We start from the raw sequence: 21771 nt of genomic DNA on the forward strand, positions 1-21771 counted from the left end.
TGGAATTTTTTTTTAAGGAAGAAAGGAATCCCCATGGACTCACCAATCAAAGACAAACACTACTGACATTTTAGTGGATTTTCCTCATGTTCCTTTTCTGTTCAAGGTATTTTTGCATAGTTGTGAGTATAGTGTATATATAACCCTATTTTTTGGTTCTCATAATAATTGTTCATTATTACAAAAATTCTTAAGTATTATCATGTAGAACCTATAATAAATCTATCATATGGGTCATCCATTACTAACTTAGCCAATGCCCAATGTTTGGTCAATGTAAAAAAAATTCTACAGGGAATAGTTTGTTCTGAGAGATGTTGGTATATCCCTACAGAACAATGTGTAATCCTGTACAAGCTGCTAATGAGCAATAATAGGTATCTCAGGAGCACAGGAGTTCCTCTAACACATGTTAATAGACGATTAACATTTCTAAAGAGGACTTCTGGGACAACATTAATAAATGAGGAGATAGGTATAATCAACTGTATCTAGAAATTTTACCTCACTTATGTAGAAAACTTTCCTTTCCCTAGTGTTTCTAGAATGTTTACTGTGTGTGCTTATTTATAGGCATATATGTATATGTGTATATGTATGTGCATGTACCTGTGTATTTATGATCAGCCATCTGGATCTGTAGCCCACATCTTTCTTTGGACCACCAGACTCAATCCAACTGCCCTCAAAAAATCAACACATTCAAAACTAAATCCATTATCTTTCTCAATCTTCCTTCTCTTCTGTTTCTTACCTTATGGAGTGAGTTATATCTACCATACCATTCACCTAAAATACATTCCTAAGAGTCATTCTGGAATTCTTATCTTCCCTATTTTCAAACCAATCAATTCCAATATTTTCAACCTCCTTAGTATCATTGATTATTCCTTCCAATTCTCCATAACCATTGCTACTGCCTTATTTTGGCCCTCATCCTATTTCAAGTGGGATATAGCTAGCATTTCCCAAGTTTACCAATGATTTCCTTTTTGTTAAATCCAATGGGGATTCAACACTTCTCTACAATTTGACATTGTTGACTAATTCCTTCTTGAATTTCCCATCTTGGTTGCTGGAACTCTACTTGAAAATCTTCTTACACTCTAACTGGCTCTCATCTCCTTTCTATGATTCTCTTGCTCAGCTTTGCTCAATTGTATTCGTTGATACTGTCTTTTATTTTGCAATCTCCTATGCTGATCTTACTCTATCCATGGCTTTCAGATCATTTAACTGCGTAGGATGCTGAGTTCTAAATCACCATTTCAGTCCAGCTCTTATCTCCAAGATTTCTCTTTGGATACTTCACTTCAATATCCCAACCTCAAACCCAACATATTCAGAATGGAACTTATCTCCACCATCCCCAAAGGAAAGTACAACTAAACAAAATCCTGCCCTTCATCCTATATTTTATCTTTTCCTGAAACATCTACATAGGTGATCAAACCAGAAACATGTGTGCTGTCCTCTACTGATTTCTCTGTCATCAATTATGTCTAGTAAACAGTGCCAGTTCTAACTCCTTCTCTAGCTTAACACTTGAATTGCTAAATAAGGACTCACAATATAATCCTCCTAAATTAATGCCTATCCACTTCAATTTTATCTTCTATAATATTGGCACAGTAGATTCCAGATGGAAATCAACTTCCATCCTTGCTAATAATACAAACACAAAATGACCTTGGAGGGTTGGGAAGAAAGACAGAGAGAAGGCAGAATTCGATGGTTAGAAGAAAAAAAAAAAAAAAGTCTTCAGATCTTTCCTTAGTGTCATCTCCGAAATCTCACCAAATAGGACCCAAATGGGCTTATGTCATGACATTTGTTTGATGTCTTATTTAAACTGTTTTATTGGACATTTTCCATCTGGTAAGCTCCCAGAAAGAGACCAAATTGCCTTGTCATATAGCTAAGCTTCATGTTCAGGGAGCTTATACCAAGTAAACTTTGTAAAGGCCCAAATATTTTAGGATGGTTTGGGAAGCGGGATGGAAAAGTTTTACTTGAACTGAGTTAGAATGAAATATTCACAAATCATTTTGGTCATTCCATTTTAGTTTATTAATAGGGTAAGGAAAACATACACATTATACATCAATGCTCTGTTGAACAATGTTAACAAATAGCCAAGTAAGTAAAGGTTTCAGAGTGTTGGCTAAAATGAGTTTTGGGTGTTTTCCATACCAAATTTTCAGAGCAAAGGAAGAGACATCTGTACCCAGATACCTACATTTGGGGGAATTTTTCTTTTTAAAAATAGATGCTCGGTTAGGTCACCTTTTGTCTGCACATTATAATTTTTTGTCATTACCACAAACTGAAAAAGAAATGGGCTCTTGTCTTTTACTTAGCATACTGCGTTTATGCTGCCAAACATGCTGGAGGCATTGCTTAGACTCATGAGCACTAGCTCTGCCTCCAAGACACTAAGAACTTGGGCAGATCCTTAGGCCTCTGTGGTCCTCAGTTCCCAGAAAAATTAGAAAGTTATACTCAGTAATCCCTAGGCTCCTTTCCAGACCCACCAATCCGATGGTATTCATTGTGATCACTCTGGCATGAGGCCAAGAAATAGCTCTGCTGCTCTAGTGCTGCTTGCTATGCCTATGAAACTTCATCAAGGCCTGAGAACATGAGCAGCCTCACACTATTTCAGGTAGCAGGGACAAAGGGCAAACCTCTACTTCCAAAGGAATGGCACAACCTGTCTCTGAAGCGATTCACATCATCCCTGTTTTTGAACAATTGAATGCTAGGAAAACATACATACAATTCTGTTTATAGATCAGGGCTGTGAGATGAAGTTTGCCAGTGCTTGGGGTTATGGACAAAAGCATTTGAGACATGGTCACCTCTACAACTCAATAGCGAAATTAGGGTGCAACGCCCATCACAGAAATCCCTAAAAGTCTCCACTATCTCTTGTCTTTCTCTTTGCTCCCAAAAATAAACCAAGAAGCTAACACTGAGATAAGTACTCCCCAGGACACATATCTAAGCTCTCAGGCAAACACAGGTACAAGCTGCCAGAATGGAAAGGGGTCTTCCTCATCTTCAGCTAGGGGCTGGGTGGACCCCAATTCCTTTGCGAGAGAATCTGCAGAAGCTCAGTGCACCCACAGAGACCAGGTCTGAGTTTCCCGAACTCGGCCCCGCCCCTCACCTTGCCAGCGACCAGCTTGGCTGCGAAGGTGCGTGCGGCGCTCGGTGATTGGCGGCCGCCCGGCAGTGCCCGGCTGCCATTGGCTGCCTGGGCCTCTTTGTTCCCGGGTCCCGCAGCAGGAAGGCTGCGGAGGACTGGGCAGCGGAAGTTTGACGGAGCCGGTGGAGCGGCTCCGGTAACTGGAGTCCCTGCAGATCCTCCCCCAGTACCCGCAGAGGAGCCAGAGGCCAGGCGATCCTGGGAGTGAGATCGCGGACAGGAGGAGGACCTCCTTTGACACACAAACATGGATCTGGAGGCCAAAGTGAAGAAGGTAGGGGGGCGCGGACGGCGGGCAGCAGCCGCTTCACCTGCGCAGGGTGCCGCCCCCTGGCTGCGGGCAGCGGGTGGGGTGCACGGGCTGCCCCGCGCGAGCTGGCTCCGGGTCCCCTGTGGGCTGGCCCAGGTGCCGGTCTCTCCCGCAGGCAGCGGGGGTGCCTGGCAGCCCCACTAACTCCTGAAATCCGGGAGCGACAGAGAGTCCGGCGCGAGAGCTAGACCGGGCGCGGGACATTTCTTCCAGTCTAACCAAGTCCAACGGTTGAAGGTGTTTGAAACTTTCCTTTAGTCTGTTTCAGCTGCGCCTGTGCCTACCTAAAAAAAAAAAGGATGAGGGCAGGGCAAGTTCGGGCGAGATCATGACACTTCTTCCTGTCTCAGGAAGTTCAACTTTATTAAGCCTTTGTGGTTTAGGAGCACTGATGTGACTTTGACAGTTCAGACCTCCTTCCCTCCCATCTTGGCGGAGCGTGTCTCTCAAAAGTGAGTGCTGATTTCATGCGTTTCCTTCCTACTCGAGGCTAGTGATAACGTGACAAGTGATTTTTTTTTTCTTTTTTTGTTCATTATTGACTTCTAAAGCACTGCCTCCCTCTTAGTGCTTTATCTCTCAAAGAAAATGTTCTTCCATTTTGGCAGCTAGCCCCTAAGGAGAGATTGTCACTACTGGTTTAGAATAAGGAGACGTTTCCGCAAGGCTGTCCACCGCGCCCCTTCTGCCGCCCCTGGGACTTCATGATCCACAGCCCTACCTGAGCTGCTCCCTGGTATGGGAGCTTCACGTCTCCCGGGAGAAAAGGGTGGGCACCAAACTGTGACTCAGAAGGAATGCTGATGTCACATTCCAGTGTAACATTCTTTGTGAAAGGTCTGGTTCCAGAGAATTGGTCCTGTTTACTTTGCGGTAAATTTAAGCTAGCTGCCCTTTATCAAATAGGGAAGGAAGTTCTGCAGAGTGAGAGGAAGGGGGGAAAAAGAACTGAATTTGCTTCTCTTGCCCACTGTGGTTGTCAATATTGCATTATTTTATCTTCTAAAAACAAGTTCCTGACTTGAGCATTAATTCTGTTTCATTCCCAGAAATGGATTTTTGAAAATGTAGGCAAATGCAAAATATTAGGTTAGGAAGATGTTGCAAAATGAAAACTTGCAGTAGAAAAACAGTTCATCACTTAGGACTAGAACCAGTCCTCAAAAAGGAATATAAGGACAGGAAAACATAATGTAAATTATTAATGTGACTGCATTCTATTCTCTTCCTGTTTGGTGTCTTATTCTTCACTTTTAAATAACACTAATATTTTTTGTTAATCTTGCTTGCCACTAGAAAAGCATTTTGTTTGCTGCTTAGTTAGCGTTCTGTTGATGAACACTGCTTATTTTTTCAAGTGGGTAAGAACTACTCATGTCTAAAATTTGACGTGGGGTCTTGACTGTGCTTATAAACATTGGTACAAAACTACTTTTTTAAAATTTGGCATCCTTTTGGGAGGGAGGGCTGAATAGGTGAAGCACAGAGGATTCTTTTTAGGGTAATGAGACTATTCTGTACACCACCTCCATGGTTGATACATGTCATTATATATTTGTAAAAATGCATAGAATGAACAACACCAAGCGTGAACCCTAATATAAACTCTGAACTTTGGGGGATAATGATGTGTCAATGTAGGTTCATTGGTTTGTAACAAAGGTACCACTTTGGTGTGGGATATTGGTACAGCAGGAGGATTTGGGGGTGTAGGTATAGGGAGGTATATGGGAACTCCATACCTTGTGCTCTGGAAAAGGATATGTACTTAAAACGGAGAGGAGGAGTCAACATTTAAAAGTGATTTTGAAATTAATTGGGACAAAGAGGAAGTAATTCTGAGGGAGAAAGTCCAAAGTTAAGAATTAGTGTCCTTACAAGGAAAACATCCAGACATTATTTAGAAACAGTTTCCTTAGTTTCAAAATGTGGATTATGATAAAAAATGCCCTTTGATATGTGGTGTAACCTTTTCAACCAAGAACCTTATCCTTTTCTCTAATCCTACTCTTCTCCTTCCTCCACCCCAAAGCAAAAAAGATTCTATAAATTTAAAGCTCTTACAATGCCATGATGGTAACAAATCCTTGTTTCACTACCTTGTCATCACTGCTGATTCTCAGGGAAGAGTCCTCAACCCATAAATTGGAAACTATTAAAAGACCCCAAAATGTCCAATTTGACCACCAGCCCTACCCTCTCTGTGCCTTTGTAGGACCCTTGACAGACTTGATATCCTGTGGATTCGACAAAAGTTTCCCAGTACAGAGTTTGGCGATCCTAGCAATACAATTCATAGCTGTAGCCATAATCTCAAAAAGAGACTTGCATTGCCTTTAGAAATTGTTCTCTAACATTCTGGAAGGAAACATTACAAGATTATCTCTGATCTACTAGCAGAGCCTTCTCACCCTGTTTTGCCACCTGGTTTTCAAGTCTCCCTTCTTTTTGGCTTGGGTGTACAAAATAAAGTAATAGTTTGAACAGACTTTTAAAAAAGTCAGGTTGGAAGTTGAAACAAAGACACAACCACTTAAATAAAACTAAACTTGACATCTGTTTTAAGATACGTGGTATTTTTTTCTCTCTAAAACCCTTATACTGTTGATTTCATAAGGAATTTTCCCCAGGCATATGAAAAATGTTACCTTTTTTTCCCCATTAACATTTTGTATAAAAAGAATTAAAAAGGGTTGTCTTGATTCCACAAAAACTTAGGCAGATGATACTATTACAGGATTCTTGGTTTATAAAAGAAGAACTTGGTGTCCACATCATTTGCCCAGATTTGGATTAATTACCAGTCCCACCATCCCAAAGACAAAGGATTTTTATAATTAGATTTTGCTATATTTTGCTTTGTTTGAAGCAGGCGAGCTGTTGCTAGGATGTAGAGCTAGTTTGGTTGTACAGAGCTTTTGTTTTAATAATATTTTGGAGTAGAATTTGACTTCCTTATGTCTGTGCCCTGCTTCTAAGTTATTTGTCTAGCTAGATCTCTTCCTTATGTCTTATGTCTCTTCATTATAATTGACTTCGTGTAAGTAGAGCCCGTGTCTGCTTGGAAAAAACAATGGCCTTTGAGAAGCAGAAACAGAGTCTCATTTTGTGGTGAATGGTAAATCATGGCCCAGAGCCAGCTGTTTTCCTCTTTCTTTGCTATGTTACTCTCCCATGAGAATCACTTTTTTCCCTTTAAAAACATACCAGAGAGAAAGAGAACTCCAATAATTTCCCTTATGCTGCCTGGAATTGCTGCAGGGCTTTTAATTTTACATCTTAGTTTTCACCTCCTTTTCTAACCTTTGTCTTTTGATCCTTCCTAACACCACACCTGGTTTTCTTAGGACTCTCTTCTTTGTTTCTTTAATTTTATTTTAAAAAAAAGATGAGATGCACTTTAACAATTACAGGTCACTAAAAATCCCCTTTCTCAGCACCCAAACTTGTTTTAAAAGCTTCTGTCATTAGCCAAAGAAAAATAGTAAAACCACGCGATGGCAGTTAGCAAGACTACTGAACCACAAAGATTATTTCCATTAGGAATTAGAATGAGACTTTTCTCATAGGTGGCCCTTGATTGAAGTAGAAAAGGTAAGTAAACGGTGACCTGGATGTTCAAATCTACAGTTGGATTCTCGGCTTGAAGCCATCCTTGCTGTGAGAATCATTGGCAAAGCTGGGGGTAATGGGAGGGCAAGGTACTGCCAGGGCTTTGCCTTAGAGGCAGTTACTCTGTCCCTCAGAACGAGTATAGAAGAAAGTGAAGTGGTCCTCAGCTGGGCTTTTATCTCTTCTAACCCATGGTGTGATTCATTACATTAATTGGATATGAAAAGTCACTTTCTCTAACTTGCCCTGAATATTGGTTTGAATAGAACTGTAGTAGGCTTTCTATTGATTTTGTTCCTTTGTGCTATCCTATGAAGTAGAATTGGGGATTTATATCTCTGCTGGCTGTTACCAGTCCCATCACCTTACTCCTTGACTTCGCTTTCTCATCTACAATACTAAATATTACTCATCCTTCAAGACACTCCCCTTCTCCCCCCACCCCACATGCTATCCTCCAGAAAATCTTTCTTCTTGTTCTAGCTAGATGCAAAATCTTTCTTCTGAATTCCCAAAGCTTGTTCTCTGTAACTCTTAGTACCCTCATTCGTTTCTTCTCCCAGATTATGATTTTCTTCTTTCCTAAATTTCAAGCTTGGGCAATGAATTCTTATTCTATTTACGCTTGTATAGTTTTGTTTGTTGTTTAAAGCAATCTTGTGAAGTAGACCTTAGCCTCATTTTAAGGATAAAGAAACAGGTGTAGATAGGTTCTGGCAGTTTCAGATGAACCTAAGTATGATCTTGAACTATAGTCTTCAGAACCCATGCTCCTGCATCATGCCCTCTAGCCCTTGAGTCCTCTTATATACTTGCCTTGTTTGCTAAATATATGCTGAATGAATTACCCTTATATAAAAAGAGGAATAACCTAAAACGCATTTCAACATTTTTGTTTAAAGGAATTATTTGGAAGAAGTGGTTTCTATTCCAATAAAATTACCACCCTACTGGTTTTCTATATTTTATTTATACTTTGTGATATATGTTTGCCCTTTCGTGTAATTTGTCATAGACCTTCTTTGGACAAAGACAAAGCCCAAATAAAGTAAAAGTATTGTAAAAAGGGACTTCTTGGAGACTTTTACAAAGAAATTTTACAAGTGCCAATCATATTCTGGACTGTATCCTCTAGGATTCTTCCAACTTCTCCTAGTAGCTTAATATGGTCCTTGAACAACAGTAACCCTGCGTTTGGCTCTCTGCTTTGGGATTTCAGTGACATCTGGAACTGTATAGAAGCACTCATGGGATGGGCTGTAGAAGAGTCCGTTCTCCCTGCTGAATATCTGAGGTGATAGAAAGCCTTACTTATAGTATGGTAGGCTAAGCCTTTCTATCCCCCAGTAGCAAAGTGCTCAGAGGGCCACTGGCACAGCAGACCAGAGAGCTAAGAATGTTGTTGTTGTTGTTGTTGTCATTGTTTTAAATTTCCCATTCTTGATTCAAGAAGATCTTTTAAGAAGCAATGGGAAACACCAAAATGATCAGTGATTTCATGAGGCTCTCCCTGAGCTATAGGATTGATTATACCAGCATTGTGAGCATGGCATTGACTTCATGGACCATCAGAGAACAACAAGGGTTACTGTGAGGGCCCTACTTAGTAGAAAGAGAATGATAAATTGGCAAAAGAGGACTCCTTCCTATGTTCTTTTTTTCTGAGAATTATAAGTAGGAATACAGTTTGGCCCCATGCTAATTTGAATATAAATTTTTTTCAAACCATATTACCACAGTGTATTCAGAAAATAGAAAAGGTCAATAAGTCCCAGTAAATGTAAAGGCCTATAGGGTATAGAAAGAAATATAGTATATCAGCTTTCTCACTTCTGCTTATCAGTGTGATGTTGATAAAATCACTCTGAGCTGAGTTAGTAGATCTTGGTCCACTCTAGGTTTTGTGATGTTGGCCACTTTGGATCTCAGTTTCCATATCTATAAAAATTAATAGGGGAACTGTGATTCTTTTTAACTGTGATAAATATTAGCAGTAGCCTACCAAGTAGACAAAGTTCCATGGTGCCTAAAAATCACACAAGCCAAGAATATATAAATATGTGTGATTTTAATAAAATAGTACAGTGTATAATGTTTAGGTAGTTCTGTGAATTCCATGAGGAAACCTATACATTAAACATTTTTTTTTTAAATCTTAGCTATTTTTCAACTTGTTTTTACTTAAGTTGCCTTTTTAATATTTGTGAGATATTTGAATACATTAAGTTTGATTAATTTAAATGTGTAATAGGAAGCTTCAAATGCATAATAAACTGCTCCTTTACCATAGATCAAATAATTCTAGATGTGATATATCACTTTCCTTGGTATTTAATTACAGGTAAGTGAAAAATAATGGATTTTTTATTGTCTTTAAAAGTTCTCTCTCCTAAAATAAGATGATTTATTCCAAAATTATTAGTATTTTATGTGTCAAGCACTGCTCTAGACTCTGTGGGTGTAGCATGAACAGAAAAGATATGGTATCTTGTATCACAGAATTTACACTGCTAAAAGGAATTAGAGAGCAAAGTAAATGACAAAATAAACGATAAAAAGCACAACTGGGATTATACCCCTTAGTGAACTCCTTACAGGTCAGCAGTACACTAGATTTCTGACATAGAGAATGTGCAGTTTTAGTGGTAATTCTTAGTATCGGTTCCTGGTCTTGTAAACTTTGTAATTAGGAATTCTTCTTTATTTATCTTATTGGCAAATGGAAAATAAATGAGAAAGCAGCTCTTATGTGTTAGAATGTGAAAAAGCTCATGAATGGACAATGCTATAATTAGTTACAATTTTATGCCTATGAAGTTACACAAACTAAGTTCTTCCTGGTTACAAATGCCCTACAAGAGTCATTCCTGGGTTCTGTTTTCTGGTTGTGCCTTTGTTTGGTAACTACTGCCATGAAACTATGATTTTTTTAAAACTCTCTCGTTAGATCATTAATATATGGTAGGAAATTATTTTGCTCTTTACAGGGTGGTGACATTCAGAGAACATTATATAAATCGTGAATTATGAAATCAACTTTTTCAAGGAGACGAAAACAGAAAAAACTAACCAATTGAAAACAGGTTTCAAAACCTCATACATTTTCAAGATTTAAGGTGAACTGATAAGTTCACCTCTGCTCTTTGTATTAAAATTGTCCTTGAGCATTGTTATTAGGGGATTAAATGTAAAGGTTATGCTTTTCAGTTATCCAGCTCTAGTCTTTGACTTTCCTGTAAAAGAGCTGTAGTCATATTTAGAGTTATTTCACCTGTTTTTTCTTAAGTGCCCAATCTACTCAACTTCCTACTTAAATAATAGGGAATTGGGGAGATAAGAGTATGCATGATTATAATTTTCTAATGCAAGTTCATGCTGTGACCCAAAAATGACTTAATTGCTTTTCTCTTTCTTCCTTCTCATCAACCACTATAATCACTACTCATTGCCTCTGACAAAAATATTAGGAAAGAACAGAAGGTGATTGAAAAAAGAACCACAAGAAACCCATGCAGTATATTTGGGGAACATGCTATGGAAGGTTCTTTGTTCCTATCACACTGAGTACATAGGTATAAAAATTGGTTGGTTCCAGGTATTGTGACTTTCATTCTGGTCATATTTTAAAAAGGAGAAGAGCATAGTTTAAGATTTCCAATTTGTCTGGTCCTTAGGTATTCTGCAAGAATGCAGGACTGCTTGGGTTTGGGCCAGGCTTGAAGGGGGAGCTGTATGAAAAGCCAGGCAGCGAGGACCGCTGAGATCTCATCTGCCAAATGACAGCAAGACTACTGCTATACGAATATGTTAAATCTCTGAAATGCTGGATCGTCCTCAGATTACAAGTGATTCAGCTGTGCTTATTATTGTGACATTCTGACCACCATGCAAAACTGTAAAAGAGGTTTCAGGTTGTCGTTTGCATAGTTTCTTATCTAAACAGTGAGCCTTGCAAAAAAAGAGGCTGAAAGCTCAGCACACATGCCTTGGCGCTGACTCCATTAGTAAGTGTGTAGCTACAGTGAATTTGCCCTTCCCTTGATTGAAGATAAAGTGATATCATGTTTCATTGCAAAATGATCATGCATATGTTAGGTGGATTTTTGTTTCTCTGAGTGTAATATCTCAAAGTGTTGATAGAATGAGTCACAAAGTAAAGGTAAAGAATATTTCTTCCTTCATGGGGTAGTGGCCTACAATAAAAATAATTGGGAGTTAAACAAAACAAAGTTACCCTTTGTTTTTCATAGAGAATATTAAAAGGACAATTTAAATGTAAGATTACAAAAAGTAAATTCCATTTCTATCAATATCACCTGTTGAGTTTTATATTCCACAAAACACTGTGATAGCAGCTTTGGTAGATAAAACAAGGCAGGCAGGCAAACTAAACTGATCTGTAAGACAGATATGTAAGTTAACTACAACACTGGATAGAAGCAAAGAAGTGCTATAACACAGTGTTGCTCAAAATAGCTGTCACTGTAGAATCTGTCATGGGCCAATATTATTTAAATGTTTATTTATTTTGAGAGAGAGAGAGAGAGAGAATGCAAGTATGAGCTAGAGAGGGGCAGAGAGAGAGAGGGAGAGAATCCCAAGTAGGCTCTGCTGTCAGTGCTGAGCCCGACACAGGGATCCATCTCACAAACCCATGAAATCAAGAGTCGAACGCTTAACCAGCTGAGCCACCTATGCGCCCCATGGACCAATACTTTTAAGAAAACACCATAAAAATGAATTACTAAAAGAAAAAAAAAAGGCAAATACAAGGCCAATTAAGAAATTATTAAGGGGAGGGGCACCTGGGTGGCTCAGTTGGTTAAGCATCTGACTTTGGCTCAGGTCATGATCTCATGGTTTGTGGGTTCGAGCCTCATGTCGGGCTCTCTGCTGAAAGCTCCTAGCTTGGAGCCTACTTTGGATTCTGTGTCTCCCTCTCTTTCCGCCCCTCCCCTGCTTGCACTCTTTCTCTCTCAAAAATAAATAAGCATTTAAAAATTTTTTTTTACATTATTAGGGGCATCTGACATAAAATTTCTGTCAAATTGCTAATAATTCCTCATAGCTTACTTTCAGTTTCTTTATATGTCTCTTTACAGACTGATATCCAAGACTTTGCAGATTGCCACATTTTTGAGTAGCACTGCAATAATAGGAATACAGATGACTAGTAAGAAGTCTCAGAAGCAGAAGTAATTAACTTGAATTGGGTGGATTTGGGAGCATTTTATGGAGGAAACAACATCCAAACTAACTCCTATAGGATAAATAAGGTTCCATTAGGCAAAGAAGGCCCTGCAGGAAGAATAAATAGCATGAACCAAAGGAACACAGCTGTGAAAAGTCAGTAAGCCTTTGATAGTCATACCATTAACATTTTCAGTTTGACTCTTCTAAAATAAAGCCAAGGTACATGATCTACAGTGGTTTCTAATTCTACTAGGTTACAGGTTTGAATCGGGGAATTGTGTCACTGAGCTAGTACAGACGCCTACTGCTAAGGATCTATTTCTCTATCCTAACCCTGATTCTTATTTATTACACTATGTCATCTCTTGAAGTCCAGGAGGAAATTTCACACCGGAGTCTATTTTGTGTAGTCTGGATTTGGCTCCAAGTTGTGGGTTGGGACTACATTGACTCCACAGACCTTTCATCCTCCTTAGATCACTGAATATCTTAAGCAAAAGGCTGGAACAGTAGCGGGCATGCCCAACTGTAGGAACCCATTTTAAGCATCTGCTTGTGCCACAGCAGTCATATCTGACATCAAGAAGAGAAGTCCAGTCTAGTGACTATGAGGCTGTGGCAGGGGTGTGAATGTTTAATACCTGGAAATGAAGAATTGGGATTATTACTTCAGTCCGCCACACATACCACAGTGGCATTGTTGAATATTGCAGGCTGAAGTACACTTTTCTGAAGATACCTCAGGTATCAGCAGTCTACACAGTATCACAGTCTACTGATTTTTCAGAGGCTCTTCTGAAAAATTATAAAGGAAAATTAACCTTGAAGTATCCCTTATTTTATTTTTAGAGCATTTTTTTTAACGTTCATTTATTTTTGAGAGAGAGAGACAGAGCATGAGCAGAGGAGGGGCAGAGTGAGAGGGAGACACAGAACCTGAAGCAGGCTCCAGGCTCTGAGCTGTAACCACAGAATCCAATGTGGGGCACCAACTCACAAACTGTGAGATCATGACCTGAGCTGAAGTCAAACACTTAACCTACTGAGTTACCCAGGCACCCTGAGCATCCTTGTTTTTATCCTTGTCATTCTTCTGTTAGCTTTTAGACTCAGAGCTCTCCAAATTCACTCCAGCTAAGTTATACGGTCTCCATGTGAAGAAATATAGAACTAATTTTTTCTAGAAAATGGCAAGTTGCCAACGGTTTTTAAGGGGGGGGGGGCTACAAATCCTGACCTTTTAAATACTGTGACAAATTGAAAATAGATTTCACAAATGTTCAAATGTTGCTATGTGTTAGACTGTGCCAGGGGTGGCAGAATAGAAAATTAACTGAAGAGAAATTGGCAGAAATTAAAGAAAGGTGAGGGAGGTAAGACAGATTTTGATGGCTTAATATCCATATTGCTTTTAAGATGTCCCAGGGAAAAACAATAGAGATGTTGTTTGTTAGTACTTTTCTCCTGGATCAAGATGAAGTCAAGGCAGAGGATGGGATCATCCTGTGGGCCACTGTTGCTCACTGCACTGAACACAGGGACTTTAGAGGGAGCAGAAGAGACTTTGATGTCTCCAGACATAAGTTTGAATCCCTAGAAATTTGGACAAGTTTCTTAGTTTTCTTGGCTTCAGGAGAGCTTATCTATAAAACATGGATATTACTTCCTTTTTGGGTTATTGTATAACTAAATAAAGCATATCTTGTAAATACTTAGAATGGTGTTAGCAATTGCTTTATCAGTGTTAATTAAAAAAACATTTTTTTTTTTTAGTGTTTATTTGTTCTTGAGAGAGGGTGAGCGAGAGAGGGGCAGAGAGAGAGGGAGACACAGAAACCAAAGCAGACTCCAAGCTCTGAGCTGTTAGCACAGACCTGCATGTGGGGCTCAAAATGTTAAATCATGACCTGAGCCGAAGTTGGATGCTTAACCAACTGAGCCACCCAGTGCCCCAATCAGTGTTAATTATTAATGTTGTTAATGTTCCCTGATCAGTTTTTTGTTTGTTTGTTTGTTTTAGTTAAGTAGACTTTGGCATCAATGAGTAAATGTTGGGAGAACCGAAATGCAGTGGTTATCAGCTTTACAATCCTGGATTCAGTTCTTTGCCCTGGCACTTACAAGCTGTGTGCATTTGGCAAAGTTACTTAACATTCTAAACCTCGGGATCTTGATCAGAAAATGGGTTACAACTATCTGTCTCACAGGGGTGTAAGGATGATTGAAATGAACATTTTAAAGCACAAAGTATGGTGCCTGAACAATAAATAGATGTATCGTGATCATTATCAATAAATACAATCTAGAAGGAAGAAAATCCTGCATAGATCTTCAAACCATTTAATAAGCACCTGAATATATCATCAAGAATTTTATGACAGCACGCTCTCAGGATAAAATTGATACTTGGTGCTTTGTTGGACACAAAAAATATCTAAAGTTCAATAATTGGGATGTATTATATTATTGCATTTAGTTTGTTTCCTTTTTGTAATTTTTAAATTTTGATTTTAATTTTTATAATAAAAGTAAATTTTTTTAACTTTTTTTTTTTTTTTTTTTGACACAGAGAGAGACAGCATGAATGGGGGAGGGTCAGAGAGAGAGGGAGACACAGAATCCAAAACAGGCTCCAGGCTCTGAGCTGTCAGCACAGAGCCTGACGCGGGGCTGGAACTCATGGACCGTGAGATCATGACCTGAGCCGAAGTCGGACGCCTAACCAACTGAGCCACCCAGGCGCCCCTAAAAGTAAATTTTTTTTTTAAATTTATTCATGTTTATTTATTTTTGAGAGAGAGAATGACAGAATACGAGTGGGGGAGGGGCAGAGAGGGAGATACAGAATCTGAAGCAGGCTCCAGGCTCAGAGCTGTCAGCATAGAGCCTGATACGGCTCGAACCCACAAATGGTGAGATCATGACCTGAGCTGAAGTTGGGCACTTAACTGGCTGAGCCACCTAGGCACCCCAAAAGTAAAGATTTTTTAAGTAATCGTTCCTAGTACTTGTTTGAGCAGGCACCATGTGCTAGTCACTATAGGAAAGATTCAAAGCTATATCAATGAGGCTCTCAGGAGGGGGCATTTGATTTAACATGACTAGGTATTATGTTTTCCTAAACAGAATCTTCCTCAGAGATTTTGTGATAAATTGCAAAAATAGCCACAATACTTTGCAACGCTTCCCATTAAAAAGTGGAATCTATTTTCCTACCTTTGACTCTGGGCCGCCAAAAAAGTATGGTAGCAGTGATGTTGTGTGTGCTCCAAGCTTGGACGTCAACAGGCCTTGTCTCCTTCTACTTTCATGGAACCTTGCTGCTACTATGGAGCTAGCCTACCCCAGCCTGCTGGGGGATCAAAGACCACATGTAACAGATGAAATATCTCAGCTGAGGCTCCTCTAGGCCAGCTGTCCCTAGTTGACCTGAAAAGTGACGGCAGATGCGGTGAACCTCGCTGAGACTAGAAAAACCATCCAGCTAAACCCAGTCCAAAGTGCCAAACTGGAAAAGCCATGAGCAGAATATTATGATCATAAACTTCAGAACAAATGGTTATTTTAAGCCAGTATATTTAAGTACTGCTAGGCAGTCAATCATAATTTACACACCCTCTATTGTTAGAATGTAAGTCTTCTCAGCCTCCCACACTGAAAGCTACAGGAAGGGTCTTAGAAAAGGCTTTCTCACTCTGAGTTCTCTTCATAGCCCTCTGTATGTATGGAAAAAAAAAAAAAAGAATCAGGACACTGTAGCTTCCCTGACATCACTGGTCACTTCAGAATAGGCTGTTTCTAATATAGTCAGATCTACATTTTATTTCTTTACTAATTGTTCTGTTTATCAAGATAAAGGAAACTTAAATTCATCTGCAACTGACATTTGATCCTAATTGTAAAAAGGTGGTATGGTATATGCATGTTTTGAAAGTGGTCTTTTTCCCCTGAACCCTAGACAAATTTAAAATGATGTCTGTGTACCTTTTGTAGTGCAGAAATCTTTGGACTGTGGTCTAACTATAAAATAAAAAGCATGTGAATCCATACCATTTCTCTAATGGATCAAACATCAAAAACCAGTCAGGGGCGCCTGGGTGGGTCAGTCAGTTAAGCAACTGATTCTCAATTTCTGCTCAGGTCATAATCTCATGGTTTGTGGGATTGAGCCCCTCTGTGCTGACAGTGAGGAGCCTGCTTGGGATTCTCTCTCCCCGTCTCCACCACTCCCCTGCACATGCTCGCTCACTCTCACTCTCTCTTTCAAAATACATAAACATTTTTAAAAAAGAAAAGAAAAAAATGGGTCAAAAATTAGTTAAGGCTCTTATGTTTACACAGAACACCACATGAACATAATTCTCTTGTTTTTCCAGAGTAAGGGATGGTGTGAAAAGACTATAGACAATAAGTAAATATGCATGCAGCATCTGGAGTTAGGGTTTCCTACATCTCTCCCTGCCTTTCCCAGGTTCCGAGGCCCCCAGTCTGTGCTGTTAGACTTTGTTTTTGTTCTAAACGCCCCTGACGCCAATCCTGGGCAAAAGTAGAAAATGCGAATCCTGTCATTTTGTACTTTTTATCCTCCCCCACTCCTCGTTGCCATTCCTATGCCTTCTCTCCATTGGCCTTTACTTTCTGTGTTCCCTTGGATCCTCTGGCTTTCCTGGGCAGCCTCCTGGAATGGCGCTCTCAGCCAGTGCCACAAGCCTCCCCTTCTCTGCTCTGTGAGGACACACCTGCACTGCTCTCTCCCTGCCTGTGCTCTGATTAGATAAGCAGCTAGTGGCAATAAATAACACAAGTGCATAGTCATCTTCCCCACGCCCTCACTCATCTGTTATGACAGGTTACTCCTAAAGAAATGATACTCTAGCCTTTAGGCCTGGCAAAAATGATGCCAATATTCAAGTTTTAGGATATACAGAGTCTTAATAAAGGCCTCTCAATATACAGCTATGTGTGGGATACACTCTTTACAGTCAGCTGTTGAGGTAGTGACACTAGACCAAATTAGGATTGTTTGTTTGATCTAAATTCTTTCAAGGGACTACTACAGACGCCTTTTGGACTCAGATTTTTAAAATGCCTTTTATAGCTAATAATTGGGAAGCTTTGAGGGCTGTGTATAAAAGCACATGCCATTGCAGAGTCCTTCCAGGGAGCCGGAGCTCAGCCAATCCTGTTAAAAAACTATTTCAGCCTCAATCATAACCTATTAATTGTGACATTTTTATAGCCTGCATTGTCTTTCTCAAAGTAACGGATTGAGAGAAGGCCTTTTATGAGTAGAGTCTACAAAGGAGGTATTCTATTGGTGAATATTTCAAGCAACTTCCTTTAAGCAATAGAATAGAAATAATTTCTATTTCTCGAAACATGTTTATAAGGAACCAGCATAAACTGAACAGACAATGCATTTTTAAATCATTTGCTTACCTAAAATGAGTGTAGATTTTTTTAAAAACCTAAATTATTTTTTCCATAGTAAAACTGTGAGGATACATTGGGTTTCAATAGGTAAGCAGTACTAGAAAAATAGTTAGGAATTGCTAACTATAAATATTACCTAATTGGAATTAAGTAATTTGCATCCTGACATCACAAAGAAGGGCTATATATTTTTTTCTTTTACTTAATTCCATCACCAGATAGATTTATGTAATAGAACAAAGTTTATATAAATCTTTTTCCATTTTTAATGTGGAGGAGGACTATGGCATATTATAAAAATAGTGAATTTTTTGTCTTAAACATATTTTTGAAAATTTCTTGCTAATCAAACCTGATATTCTGTATTCTATTTTATGATTGTGTTCTAAAACACAAGAAATATGTGTGTATATATGTACTACGCAAGTGTGTACATGTGCTGAGATTGATGGAAAATAAGACTGAGAGACTAAAAATCATATTCTACTCTGTCTTCCGGAAGACTGTTCCCTGGGCCTGACTGAGTAAATAGCTAACAGACTGAGAGGAATAAGAATATTTATATGTAAGGAGCAAAGCTCTGTGTTACTATGCCCATTTGATTGAAGAGACATTTAAATATTTGAAATGGAAAAAAATAAAGACAAGAGCAGTAGATAAGCACACCCTATACCCCTTCACTTTGTAATATGTCTGTCTCATCACAGATCACTTAGTCTTTGGATTTAAAATCAAAACAGAAAAGAGGTTGTGGAAGGAAGCTTCTAAGATGGCCACCATTGATTCCCAACTCCTAGAATTCATACTTTTGTCTATTCCCCTCCCCTTGAGTGGGCCGGACCTGGTCAGTTGCTGCCAAAGAGTGTGACATGGCAGAAGTGATGGTATGTCCCTTCTGAGATTAAAGGCCACAGCTTCCATCTTGGGTGCTCTCACTCTCTCTGGGATCATTTGCCCTGGGAAAAACCAGCTGCCATGTCATGAGGCACCCCTGTGAGACAGCTTAAAAGTGTGTCTTGGCCCCAGTCAAGCTTTGCGATGCCTGCATCCCTGGCTGACCCTTGATTGCAATGTAGGAAGAGGCCCTGAGCCAGTCCACCTCATTAAGCCACTCCCAGCTGGCTGACTGTGAGATCATAAATGTTTATTTTCAGCCCCTAACTTTTGGGGGTAATTTGTAACCAATACAGAGATTTTCCATTATAAATGTAGAAATTTCATGATTTGAAAAACATGACAAGTATTACTTCAGTTTTTGCCTCATTATATCACCCCTGGGCATTATATGGAATCTTTTATATGATGTATAAATACATAACATAGCAAATAATTTTTAGTATTGATGATAAGTCTACATATTTTGAATAAAGATCTTTCAAGTTTGAGATTTAACTTTTTCATTTGTATTTCACTGTTTCTTTTTGTTTTTATTTTTCACTTTTATTTTTTCCAGGGGGTGATATAAAAATACTTTGGATTCATTGTTTCTTTTAAAACATTTTCTCTCTTGTTATACCATTGGAAGAATCCTATTTTGCATCAGGATCCTGGAGATTTTCCTTGACCCACACCCTATTCTTTTGAGGGTCCTCTTGCATGTGTGAATAATCACCTCAGGGCCTTTAGCGTTAGTGCAGCTGGTGTCCAGACATTCAGGTTCCTTGTCATCAGTCTCACATTTGTCTAAGAAGGAGGAGCTCCGGCTAGTGACGAATAGGCAGTCTTTGAGATCAAAACCTATTGTTCCAGAGGAGTTACAGATGAGGAATATTACTCATTTAAATTATTATTTGTCTTCAAACTCTCATTTTGGAGAAGAAAAAATGATGACTTTGTAGTTAAGAGCTCAGGATTTGGAGTTATAATTGCTAAGATTCAAATCTCACTTCTGCCACTTGCTAGCGGGGCAGTCTTAGACAAATTATTCAATCTGTCCAAGTCCCAGTTTCCTCGTGTGTGAAATTGGGAAGATTAACCTTTCCCATAGGTTGTCTTGTGAATTAAATGAAATGGTGTCTGTATTGTGCCTGGCAGTAGTAACATCTTAACAATTGGTGGTGGTGGAGGTATAAATACCACTGTCATTAAGTATAAAAAAATATATAATTAGAAATGTTTCAAGATATCATACCAGAACTAAAATTCATTATTGATTTATAGAAGAAAGCAGCAGGATCTACTTCTGATCTTGTCAAAAATTTACCATAATTACTGAAGTTGTACAGATGTCTTAGGCAATCTGCTGCATCTCAGACTGAAAATAGACAAATTGCTTTGGTGACAGTCCCTGTGTCACTTACTTGATACTGGTACTGCCTTAAGAAATGTAGGGACAGATTGAGTGGGAGTTATCTATTTAATTTATTAAAGTTCCAGGAAGACTGACACAGTACCTCCAGAATAGAATTTATTATAAACTATTTAGGCTGAAAGATCACTTGTTTCCTTTTCTCCTAATACAATAATCTGTGTGATGGTTTACTACTGTGTGCGAACAAAAAGATGTCACTCCATTTGGCTCACAGTGGATTTTATGATATAGATTCATGTAGGGCTCTGGCTTTGAAAGTTATGGCACTGAAAAACTGAAGGAATGTGGAAATGAATTGTGGAATCTACAGTGAAGAGTTTTATTCCCATTTGTAAGTGCTATTGACAGCTGAAGACTGTTAATTGATTATTCTATTCTTGAGCTATAATCCTTGGTGTCAAGTTAAAAATTATATTGATTTCTATTTTCAAAAAACTAATTTACTCTTTATCTAATCCAAGATCTTTCCATGTTCATGACCTACATTTAGGCATTAGTGGTTAAGAATGGGCCTTCTGCAATACAGCTGACCTGAGGCAGTTAACAATTCTCTGCTCCAGCTTTTCATCTGTATGAAAACGCACATAATAATTAATAGTACTTCAGACTTTCATAGGTTTGCTGTGAGGATAAAATGAGATGATCCGTGTAAAAATCTTAGAACCATGCCTGGCAAAAACCACCCCTACCACAGCTTTCTTCTTCTTCTTTTTTAAAAAAATTTTATTATTTTAATTTTTATTTTTTTGAAAAGCAATGGGAGTTCCTGGAGTAAAAGTATCATGTTAAAAGGTCATTAGATAATTAAGACCAGTATTAAATAAATAAATAAATAAATAAATAAATAAATAAATAAATAAAACTTTCTGGCATTTCTGTCAAGCTCAGCCTCTATGACAAGCATCAGGAGTTCAAATATGAGCAAGAAACTTGTAGTCTAATGGGGTAAACTGATGTGTAAATAGTCATAGCATAGTGGAAAGGGACTAAATAATAGACTGATAGGAATTTAGAACTTGGCTGAGAATAGTCCAACAAGGGGATCACGCAGTAACTGATGTTTGGATTAGGTCTATAGAAAGTAGGATTTTGCCAGATGGAGGGGAAAGGGAATGAGATCCAGCAAAGGGAAAAGCTTTTCTGGAAGCAGAGGTTTGCAAGGGAGGTGTGGGTTGAAAACCAACTTCTCTGCAATGCTAAGGCATGTCGAATTCATTGAACTCATTGAATTCATTGAACTCATCTAACAAGTGGAATGTGGTGATCATCTTTAGGTTTTATTAAAATAATTTTGAGAGTGGCAATAGGATGCTTTCAAATGGAGTGGTCAGCTAGGAAAGTGTGGTCCCAGGCTGACCTGATAGAAGTTTGAACATTGAGCAGTGGAGTGGAGGTGAGGAAACAAAGCATGTAGTTCTTAGAGGACAGACCAGCGAGACTTGGAGCATAGTAAACATGGCTAGACAGAGATAAGGAGGACTCTGGGCCCCAGTTTGTGTGACTAGGTGAGTGGTGATGTCTCTTTCTTCATTCTTCCTCTTATGTATTTCAAACTTTAGTGAGAGATGCACAGTTTTTGTTCTTATAAGCAAAGAAAAAGATAGAGCAATTTTATTAGAAATGGTTAATAGTAGCTCTTAATCATAATAAATTATCTCTTTGTATTCTCATCTAAGAAATTTGCCAAACTATAAAAGCTGA

At 38.8% G+C, this 21771-nt stretch overlaps 1 protein-coding gene across 2 annotated transcripts in view; it reads left to right on the forward strand.

The window, feature by feature from the left end:
* The first annotated feature begins 3370 nt into the window (after nt 1-3370).
* Nucleotides 3371-21771, forward strand: part of TES (testin LIM domain protein) — a 46196-nt gene continuing 27795 nt past the window's right edge. The window contains exon 1 of one of the 2 annotated variants that reach the window (XM_053897152.1): nt 3371-3485. In XM_053897152.1, coding sequence (XP_053753127.1) covers nt 3459-3485 — 27 coding nt within the window. In that variant the 5' untranslated portion in view covers nt 3371-3458. Of the gene's footprint in view, nt 3486-3861; nt 3974-21771 lie in introns of those variants that run through there. The other variant, XM_019418060.2, reaches the window with a different exon arrangement.

The sequence above is a fragment of the Panthera pardus genome, unplaced genomic scaffold (genome assembly GCF_024362965.1).
Source record: "Panthera pardus isolate Hobbes unplaced genomic scaffold, ASM2436296v1 HiC_scaffold_8, whole genome shotgun sequence".
NCBI classification, from domain to species: Eukaryota; Metazoa; Chordata; class Mammalia; order Carnivora; family Felidae; genus Panthera; species Panthera pardus.